At 40.6% G+C, this 11005-nt stretch overlaps 1 protein-coding gene across 12 annotated transcripts in view; it reads left to right on the top strand.

Moving 5' to 3' along the window:
• Positions 1-11005, top strand: part of Syne1 (spectrin repeat containing nuclear envelope protein 1) — a 482748-nt gene that overhangs the window by 402091 nt on the left and 69652 nt on the right. For all 12 annotated transcript variants that reach the window (XM_036168948.1, XM_036168940.1, XM_036168942.1 and 9 more), the window contains 4 exons: positions 349-443; positions 3408-3642; positions 5613-5807; positions 9332-9457. In XM_036168948.1, the coding sequence (XP_036024841.1) occupies positions 349-443; positions 3408-3642; positions 5613-5807; positions 9332-9457 (651 nt within the window). The remainder of the gene's footprint in view (positions 1-348; positions 444-3407; positions 3643-5612; positions 5808-9331; positions 9458-11005) is intronic.

Raw genomic sequence — 11005 nt, 5'->3', positions numbered from 1 at the left:
TTTATACATATTATGAGATGATTTTACTAGCTTGACTACATTGAAAAACGGTGAGCTTTCAAGAATAAAATAGACCACAAGTTGTAAATTCATCAGCTTACCGTATTAGGTTAACTTTTAAAGAATAAAGAAGTGGGGAGAGGTAAGCCTGTGTTTAGTTGTCTAATTAAAACCCCAAACTAAAACTTTGTCTTTACGCTTATCCTAATTAGTAATTTTTAAAACACGGTTACTCCCACGCCACAGATGGGGCTGAATATGTTTTTCATAGCCCTGCTAAAAACAGACTGCAGTAAGTTATCAGAAGAAATTAGGGGCATAAAAATATATCTCTCTTTCAAATTACAGCTGTTTCAAGCCGAGATGTTCAGCCGTCAGCAGATCCTGCACTCCATCATTGTTGATGGGCAGCATCTTCTAGAACAAGGTCAAGTTGATGACAGGTAGGATCTTCGATAAATTGTTATGAGGAAAGTTTCTCCAGTAAATTAGTCATTTTCTTTTTAATGAGAGATTAGAGGGCATATATCCAATCTTCCTGCAGCAATTGTATTATCACAGGGCCTTGGTAATTGGAGGAAAGGCTTGCCTGAGTCTCTGAAATGAGTGAGTATTGAAGCTTTGCAGCGAATGCTATTATATGATATGAAGGACGTAGGGTAATTGGAAATCACCTAGCCAACCTTTGCTACTCATCTGTAGGGACTGGAATTAGTGAATAGATCAGAATGGACTGTATCAGTGGTCAGTAAACGGATGCTACTAATATCTTCCTGCACTTACTGAAATTTTATTCCTAAAAGAAGCAAGATATCACTAGTTCGACTCTCTGAGAGATGAAAAACTCCAGATGCACAAAGGAACTGATTTGAGCGAGATCGCATAGTTAAGTGGAAGCAAAGTCAGGCTTGGCATTAAGGGCTCTCCGTGGCCAGGACTGGCCTATTTTTAGCTGGGTTCCACAGACTGTACATCTGTGTTAGAAATACTTTGCCACCTTAAACCACACTGTGTTAAATAGGAAATCCTTCTCCTCATCAAAAACAAAAACAAAAACAAAAACAAAAACAAAAACAAAAACAAAAAAAACTCTACTTAAAACATAGATATGAAGTTCTCACCTCACTTGCGACATGCAAGTTGATAATGTCATGTGTCTGTATTTCCTAGGACCAGCATTCACTCATCTAATTTCCATGTTTATATTTGGGGAATTGATTTTTAGCACCTGTGTATAGGTTTCTCATGCCTAGGACCAGTGATTATAATTATAATAAACTGCGTGCTCTTAAATCATTAGAAAATAAATCATCTTTATTGGAAGTTTTGTCTTTAGTGTTTTAGAAGCAAATTCAGCCTTCAATGGTTGTTTCCTTGGAAGTTCATGAAAGATTTGCATGGTTGAGATTTCAACAATAATATGTGACATCATACTTATTCCATTCTAAGCAAGCCGAACTTAAATGTGAACATTACCGAGAACTTAAGACCCTCCAAAATACAACAAATTCAAGTGCAATTACCTTTTATCACTGGCTTTGTCAGTCTGCAGCCAACCCTCTAGCAGTATTACAAACATTCAAGTCATTAAGTGAAATAAAATTTAAACTTCCTGTGCAAGCCAACATCTATTAAATTTTAAATGCTAACATTTAGGACTGGGAAAACACAAAAGAGTGAAAATGGGAGAGTTGGAACTAAATAGAGAATTTTAGTGTTGCTAGTGAAAAATAAAAGACAAATTGGATAGGATCCGTGGATGACAGGAAGAGTCCAGACAACAAGCTTGTATGTTATCAAAGTCAGCATGGGGGATTTTGTTCTCAGAACTTCAGCACTGGGAAGACTCCTTTTCAGTAGCTCATCAAGGGCAGCCAGATCGGGACATGCTAAAGACACGGCTCTCTGGAGGTCTTGAATGTTACCTGACGTCCACACTTCTTCATGCTCTCTGCTGTTATCAAGTCTTGGAGTCACACGTTTTCTGAGGCAACATGTCCTGTAAGGACTTGTCGTGAGGCTGGCTCCCATGCATGGATTCAACTAGAATAGAATCTACTATGATACGTGCATATGTCACACAAAGCTGAATTTATGTTCACAAGCAAAGGTGATCATCAGAACCTTGTCACTACCCTAGGGAACTCCTTTTTAAAAGGAATGTAAGAAATTATTTTGCTGGGGTTTTTTTTTGTTTGTTTGTTTGTTTGTTTTACCTAGTACTCTTAATGTTTTATAGTGAATAATTGACTTTTACTGTGCAGTAATCATCTGTTCAAGTTCAATCAATTTTTTTAGAGGTATTGGCACATTTGGTTGTAAGTTCAGACTTAACAGTCATCTCAGATATTGGATGTATTGGTAATATAGGATTTCCCAGTAGTATGGAGTCCAGAATAGTGATCCCTTCCACAGAGCAGTGTCTGGGTGACAGCAGAAGTATAAGGAGATATGCATTTGTGACCAGCACTAAAATCGACCAGGAAACATCCCTTTAGATGTCTGACACATCCTTGTTAAGAGCCGTTTCCATGCTACAATTTGTATATTAAATAAAACTTTATAAAGCAATGCCAGTACATTTTGGGATGGAAGCAGGGAGGATGCATTAAAACATCTGCAATTCCTCAGCCCGAATTTGAGAAGGTTCAAGTGAAATTTACTATCTCGAGGTGTGTGAATGATCTTCATCCATATTGTGTTGACTAAGTTCATTTTCTTCTAAAAAAAAAACAAAATGTGAAATTTACCTAAAATATTCAAGAGACAATTTTTTTTTTTTTCCAGAGCTGAGGACCGAACCCAGGGCCTTGCGCTTGCTAGGCAAGCGCTCTACCACTGAGCTAACTCCCCACCCCTGGGACAATTTCTAATACTAATTTGCTTGAGATTGGAGTCATCACTTGTGAGGGAATATTGAGGCTGCTTTTGAATTACGTTTTTTAAAAAAATACCACAAAACTTTTAATATAGTGTAATTTAAGTGGCTTTGGTTTTGATTCTTCCAAAATGGCTTATAATTCTAGATGAGGAGGGAGTTTGTAGGGTAGGTCTAATAGCACAAGCTTTCCTGTTGTAGGGTACAAGAACCTGTCACAGGTTCTTGAGACACCTCAATCCCCACACATACCTATGGAGGGAATATATGATAATTACCATACATCTGCCTTCTGTTTGTGCTGAGATATGAAAATACTATTTGTAGATTGGTAGTCCAACTTGAAAAATGACTTGCAACTTGCAACAGCGCAAACAGACCATGGCTTATTTGACATCTCCTGTCATAGATCATGTCTCAGGGCTGACCATTTACAGAAAACATTTATTAGCTGATACTGTGACAATATCCAAGACAATAGGGTTTTTGTTGTTTTTTTTTTTTTACTATATAATTATTTCCTCACCAGGGATGAGTTCAGCCTGAAGTTGACACTTCTTAGTAATCAGTGGCAGGGAGTGATTCGCAGGGCCCAGCAGAGACGGGGGATCATCGACAGCCAGATTCGCCAGTGGCAACGCTATAGGGAGATGGCAGAGAAGCTCCGTAAATGGCTGGTTGAAGTGTCCTACCTGCCCTTGAGTGGTCTTGGAAGCATCCCAGTCCCACTGCAACAAGTGAGGACCCTCTTCGATGAAGTGCAGGTAAGATGCAAGGACCATATCCACAAGCCTCCTCTGCATGTCCGCTGCATTTGACCTCGGCCCTGGTTCTTCAGATGAACTCTGAAGTGGCCTGAAAGTCAGGACAGACACTATTTGTTTTGTTGTTGTTGTTTTCCCAGAGCTGAGGACCAAACCCAGGGACTTGAGCTTGCTAGGCAAGCGCTCTACCACTGAGCTAAATCCCCAACCCTATGACAGACACTCTTAAGGATCAACTGAAACATGCAAAGTAATTGCATTGCCAAGTTCCTGTGGAAAACAGGGGATTAGAGCAATTGGAAGCCGCACCAAAGATCCTTCTATTTTGTATACCAAGGCCCACAGCAGTTCCTTGCACCCAGCTTGAATGGAAAGAGGATGGCAAGGAAAGATAATTTGGTGTTGGTCAGGGAGATTCAATCATGTAACCTGGTCCCTACCAGCACTGGTAGCCTGTCCACATATGTTTGTGGCCCTTCCTCCTGTAAAGGATTCATCTGGCTCCTCCCTGATCTCAATTTCTCTGAGCAAAGTCATCTATAGAAATGGCCTCAACTACCCACTACCAATAGAGAAGGGACAAACTGGCATCTTGGGCCAAGTTCAGCTGTTGAGGTTTTGATTCATATATCCAACTACCTCTTAGATTTATGTCTGTGTGCATAGAGCCTATGACCTCTGGACCAAATATTCTCCACATTTCAGGTCCCTAATCAGAAGAAATGTTCTACTTTCTGATCTATTGGTCCAGGATCCCATGAGTTATTGCAGTTGACTTCTTCCTTGTCTGTTACTCCCCATACTCAGCCTACCGTGAATGTCTATTGGTGAAATTATTAAGGCCACTCCATGTAGTTAAAAGGGAGGTTTATTTTGTGGGGTAATTTACAAATGAAGGGGTAGGTTGCAGGGTCTGGCAAAGGTATAGGGTAGTCCGGCGGTGTTCTCTGGAGAACTCTGCTCGGTCCACCTCCCTGTGGCCACTGCCTCAGGAGTTCCTGCCTTGGTAGACAGTAGCCTAACCTGTCTCACCATGTACAGTGCACCCATTCTTCATTCCACTTTCTACCCCAACCAGTGAATGCTTTTGTTATAATTTCTATCCAAACACATGGCTCCCTGCTTAGTGTTCTGTGATGGCGTCAAAGCCAAATCCCTAGCTAGATGTGGTTGCATAGTTCTGTAATTCCAACATTTCGGGAGCTGAGACAAGGTGATTGCAAGTTTAAGACCAGCATGAGCTACCTACCAAAGCACGGTCTGAAAAACAATGATGGGATAGAGCGATGGGTCAGCAGTGAAGAACACTGGCTGCTCTGGAGGACCTAGGTTTGATTCCCAGCACCCACACGACAGCCGCCACCACCCATAACTTCAGTGCAGGGAATCTGATGCCTTCTTCCAGTCTCCTCAGGCACTGTGTGCACATAGTGCACAGAGATACATGCAAACAAAATACCCACACACATAAAATTTAAAAGTTCTCCTGCAAGTTATACTGCTACCATTCTTACGCAGGCACACTGGACTCCAGTCATGGAAAAGTATGTTGTGTTTCCTGAATAAATCATGTTTCTCTTCGACAGGCCATGTATCTCCCCTCCTCAGTTCCCTTTAGGAAGACATTGTCTTCTCTCCTTTTCCCTGTCATACTCATCTCTTCTTAGTCTGATGACATTCACATGTCTTTGAAGACTCATTCAGCACTGACAACTGAGAGCCCTACTGTGTGCACCCATGCCGGGACAGCCGTCACTCTTCGATCCCTGGGCATTAGTCTTATAAGCAGAGTTGATATTGTGCTGAGATTATACTTCTCACTCATTTACACTTGGTTCATTTAAGACGCTCTTGTTGGATGCAGGAGCGTGATGCATGCATTCTAACACAGAAGGTTAGCTAAACGTGCTTGTAAAATGGGGGATGGATGGAGAAAAGAATAATGAGTAAAAAGCTCTGGTCCCTTTCAGTTCAAAGAGAAGGTGTTCCTGCGCCAGCAAGGCAGCTACATCCTGACAGTCGAGGCTGGCAAACAGCTCCTGCTCTCGGCCGACAGTGGCGCCGAGGCCGCCTTGCAGGCCGAACTCACGGAGATCCAAGAGAAATGGAAGTCAGCCAGCATGCATCTGGAGGAGCAGAAGAAAAAGCTGGCTTTCTTGTTGAAAGTAAGTTCAGGTTCGAGGCCCCTTTTAGGAGTTTCGCTGTTTCCTCCCATTGTTTCTGTGAGATGCCCATCGTGTAAGATGGTTGAGCAACACCTTCCAGTGCATCTCCTCTATTTTACTTAAGACTCTGTCCCATCTTGCATGAGCTGGAAAAGTTTCCCAATTTTCAGCACTTCGTCTTTCAGGAAGGTCCCCTAACAAAGTAACTTAAACTCTAATAAGGCTGTCCAAGTGATTAATCTGATTAATGGCCAATGCTATGCCTTGAAGCATGGGACAGCTTTAGAAAGCCAGGCAGAAACTCAAGAAGCAGATTCCATTCCCTAAATTGTAGACTAAAATGACTTTATAGATCGATATCTCATATTTTATAGCCAAGGAAAAAGCTAACCCAGCATGTCTCTTGATTCTCCTTGGTTTATCTAAACAGACTGCCATTGGCCAAAAATCTCCAAGAGGCATCTTAGACTTTTCTTTGGCCGTAGACACTGTGAACCCAAGGACATTGAAATTTATCCATACTGCCTGTAATGAGCTTCTTCCCCTCATGTTCATACTGTTTATAATTTGTCTTTAGTTCAGTAGTTACACATTCATGAATAATTCATGAGGGAACTCATGATTTTGTATAATTAATATGTGCTCATAAAAATGAAAAAAAAAGTGTGCTCTCAATTCAGATAAGGCCATGTTGAAAAGTTTTTTTGCATAGTTTTTTCCTTGTCTTAAGAATAGGTATAATTTTACCTCATCCATTTGACTATTGTGAGGATTTACCAAAAGAATTCCAGGAAATCATGAGGTAGTGGGCACATTAATAACATCATTGATGCCATTAACACTTAAAAATTGTACCCAGGAAATGTTAGAGTTTTACATATGTTGACTATCACCGATTCTTCTCGATTATTAAGGACAGTGTGCTACCTCTGTGGAGGGAAGGAGATAGGTCACAGTATTTGAGCCGATTTTTTTTTTTTTTTTGGTTTCAAATATTCACACCTTGGGTTCACTTTGGGAATCTCATGCAATAGACCTTTGTAATAGGAAACAATCAATCAAAAATGCCACCGAACACATATTAAACACCACTATTTGCTTACAGAACAGTTCACTGGTAACATAATATGTCTGAGTCATTTGTCATCATCTTGGTGTCAGACAAGGATTTAAAATGTTGTAACTCATTCTGGTGAGACTCTGTTCATCTTATATTTATTTTAATTTGTGATGTGGTTTTTGGATATAATCCCAAGACGTGAGAATGCATGGTGTCTGAGTCACTGGATTCGCTTGTCTCACCTGTCAGTTCATGTATAAAAACATTCACTCTGATGGATAGTGTGCAGAACAGGACATGAACTCAATTCCTTATCATTCGTGTGGAAAAAGGGCACAGTGGTTGGCTTCCCCATCCAATTCATCTTTGAAGAAGGGAATCTCTAGTCTTCTCTTGTCAGAATTTCTTTAATTTTGAATCATGCATTACATTCCATTTGCCCAAGGAAGTCTTTAGAATTAGAAATTTCATTTTTACCCACACTTATTTTCATGTATCTTTACACCAATGCTATAAAAATTCTGTCTTTAGCTGTTAGCCTAATGCTCTGAGTCTGTATGCCCAAAGTCATCATGGTATTGCCTACTTATCTAATATTGATTTTGTCCTAAGGAGCTGACCATCTCAGTGTAGCTCCATAGACAGCCACTGTCTGTGCATTGACAGCTCTAGGGTGTGTGCTGATTTAATTGAAAACATTAAGTCTATGCAGAGGAGATTTTTTTTTTTTTTTTTTTTTTTTTTTTTTTTTTTTTGCTTACAAATCATTTCTACAGTACTGACTATTGCCCAGCAAAATGGCACACTGAATATTGTAAAACAGGGGAGTTAAAACAAAGTTGAGCCTCATAGAAAAAAAATCCATAGTTTTGGTATGCAGGGCCTTTGTTGGTGCAAATTACGGAAAGGAGATGTCATTATGCTTCTGTGAATTTCCATCGGGGAAGTTTAAAGAGAAATGAGAACCTGGATTCAAATTCTCAGGAAGCAAAGGCACTAAATTCAAACTTGCATTTTTTCGCTGAAGATGTCTGGAGTACTGTTGCCTGTGGCTTGCTAACAGGAAGATGTTAGGATGAAAAGTAGGAGGAACCGAGGCAAGAGAAGGCAGGGACAAAGGGAGAGAATGGGAAGGGAAGGAACCAGGCTTTGGTACATGTTTGACTCTCTGTAATTCTAGCTGTTAAACCAATCGTCCTTGGAATTCAGCGATTCATTGTATGGGGAATGACCATTGGGCAGCTGGTCTGGGGAGGGCACTGGGAGCATTGTGACTAGGAATGAACGAATGTGACTATGTATTTAACTGAATGCAATTTGACATGGCATTCGGTTAAAAAGAGGTACCAGAGGCAAGATAACGTACAAATAGGGCACTATAAAAACCAACATTCAGGGTCATTACTCTCACTTTCTTTAAAGAAAAGCATTTTAAAAGTTAGACAATAAATCCATGTGCTATTGAAAGGTAGTCATTGAGGTATGTAGCCAGAAAACTGAAACTTCCCATAGCACCAGCACAAGTTTGCTACCATTCCCCAGAGGGAGCCCCTGTTACCAATTTGGCGTGTCACATTTCCTAGTAGACACACACTGTGCATATTTTTCCTTGTCTTCACTCAGAGAGCCAGTGTGCTCTGGGCTGCCACACTCTACCATGCAGCCTGTGGTATTATCAGAGCATGTGTCCTGAGACAGATATTTCCTAAATGGTGTATTGGCTCGCTTCTTCCAGTTTTCACTGAGTGGCTATTTCTGCACTTGTGCTTAATCTTCCCAAACACGTTTAAGCAGGAGCAAGGTAAAAACCAGTTGGACACCATGTTTGCGATGCCCATGGTGGTTACATGCCTGCACTTCCGCAGGCACTCAAGTGTGGGTGGCTCATAGTTATGAATGGAGTGAATCAGAGTTGAGGCTAGATCATTTTAATACTGTCTCTCTCTTACCTTATGCTCATTTTCATTCTGGGGAGATTCTGTATCTATTTTTCTCCCACCTTCATGGTACATTTGGGAGAGTATAGATACTAGGAACAGTTGTGTGTGAATTAGGAGAGAGACAGAAAACTGAGATGACCTCTGTACTCTGTGCATAGATTTCAATTTAGATACCCATAATTCTTTGGTCATTGTGGTTGGTGCCTTGATAGCTATTGCAAACTTTAATCCCTCAACAGTTATAGATTTTATTTCTATTTTCTCAGGGAAAACTAAGGCAAAATGTATTATTATTTATTTATTAGAGCCAAACAGCTAAAAGTAAACAGAGTTGAACTCAGTTCTTATGATGACAAAGGCATGGTGTCCAAAATGGCGTTGAGTGTGGACATGCCTTCCCACAATCCATCAGTGTATTTATATCCCTGGCCATTAAAAAGAGTATTTATTTTCTTTATTTTCATTTATATTTTTGTAATTTCTCACCAAAAAATGTATACAATTTCTTTCTCCTCGAATTATAGGACTGGGAAAAATGTGAGAAAGGGATAGCTGATTCTCTGGAGAAGCTACGAACCTTCAAAAAGAAGTTGTCCCAGCCTCTGCCAGACCACCATGACGAACTTCACACTGAGCAGATGCGGTGCAAGGTATGAGACTGGGCGGAGACGGTCCCTGTCACCTAGCCACATACTTCTGCTGGAACAATGCCTGTGAGATCACATCTCAGGGAGACGCCTGAGGCTGTCTATATGAGCATATGAAGTCCTTGGAGAGCCCATTAGGGGAGTCAGCAATACAATGAGACCTCCTTTGTTGATTTACAGTAGTTGGTTAAGTTATGGACCAGTTTATGGATTACCCAGAGGAAGCAAATGAAAAATTTAAGACCCAACATAAAAGATATTTAAAAGCTGAGTCAAGAGCAATAAATATCTTTCTGAAACATCCACACTGGAGAGTCGTTCTAACAAAACAGTCTAGTCTAAGAAAAGAAGGATAGGATTGGCATCTTGGAAAATCCACAGACCAGAGCAGAGGAGCACACCATACCTGGCAGACCCCTCTGTACAGAAATCAGGGGGGAAAAAATTGCTGATCTCTATCAAAGCAAGGAGCGACCCAATCCTTACATCCTTCAGAGTGTCAGCCACTTACAGACTGTGATCGCCGCCTCTAATCGCAATTACGATCATTACCTCTAATTGTCCTTGGACACAATCAGGAGTAACATAGGCCACTCCCTAGATTATGAGGTCACTCAGACCAGCATGATTTAGTGGCTATAAGATTTATTCTCTGCACACCTGTGTAACCAAACAAAGTGCCTGGCCAGCACTTTTTGGCTGAGTAATAAGCTGATCATATTAAAAGTAACTTCATAAATGCTTCCTTCCAACTTAACTGTTTCTGTGTCTCCACAACCATTTTTACATTACTGCTGTATGATAATCCTAGTTAAAAAGTTATAAAAATATATTCACTGAAATTTGAGAAAGGTGGCATTAGGAAAATTAAAAAGCGATACATATTATACCAAAGATGATGAATGAAATATACTGCTATGTTACACTAAGGTGCGTGTGAAGGCCTATTGATGTGGTGCATTCAAGAGGCTAAGACAAGAGGACTCTGAGTTCAAGGCCAGACTGGGATACATAATGAGCCCTTGCCTCAAAAAGAAAAGGATATGAAGGCTATGAACATTAAAATGAGTTTATTTTAAACATGTGTAGTTACCTGGGTAGTGGTGGTACTCTACTCACCTTTAATCCCAGCACTCAGAGGCAGAGGCAGGCAGATCTCTGTGAGTTCAAGGCCAGCCTGGTCTACAGAGCAAGTTCCAGGACCAGCCAAAGCTACACAGAGAAACCCTGTCTCAAAAATGAAACAAACAAATAAATAAAGACCCATGAGGTTAATCTAATAAAGAAATTATCTTATAAGCAGGGATGGGCATGATCTAATACCAGACTCCTTCAGTATGCCGGTGGTCTCTCATTTGGCGTGACTCATGCTCATGGGGACATTGTTGTTTCTCTTATGCTAGATGAGAAAATGGAAGAGTCTAGAATAACATTAATGTTTCACATTAGTAATTGACAGATTTGTCTGAATTTCAAGACTGTATTTCAGCCACACTGCCTGAACTACTGGGTAGAGTCTGAACCAGTGGGCTTGGGTTTGCATGGTAGGGT

Source organism: Onychomys torridus, chromosome 19 (genome assembly GCF_903995425.1).
Source record: "Onychomys torridus chromosome 19, mOncTor1.1, whole genome shotgun sequence".
Taxonomy (NCBI): Eukaryota; Metazoa; Chordata; class Mammalia; order Rodentia; family Cricetidae; genus Onychomys; species Onychomys torridus.
This window is presented reverse-complemented; position numbering and strand designations above follow the sequence as displayed.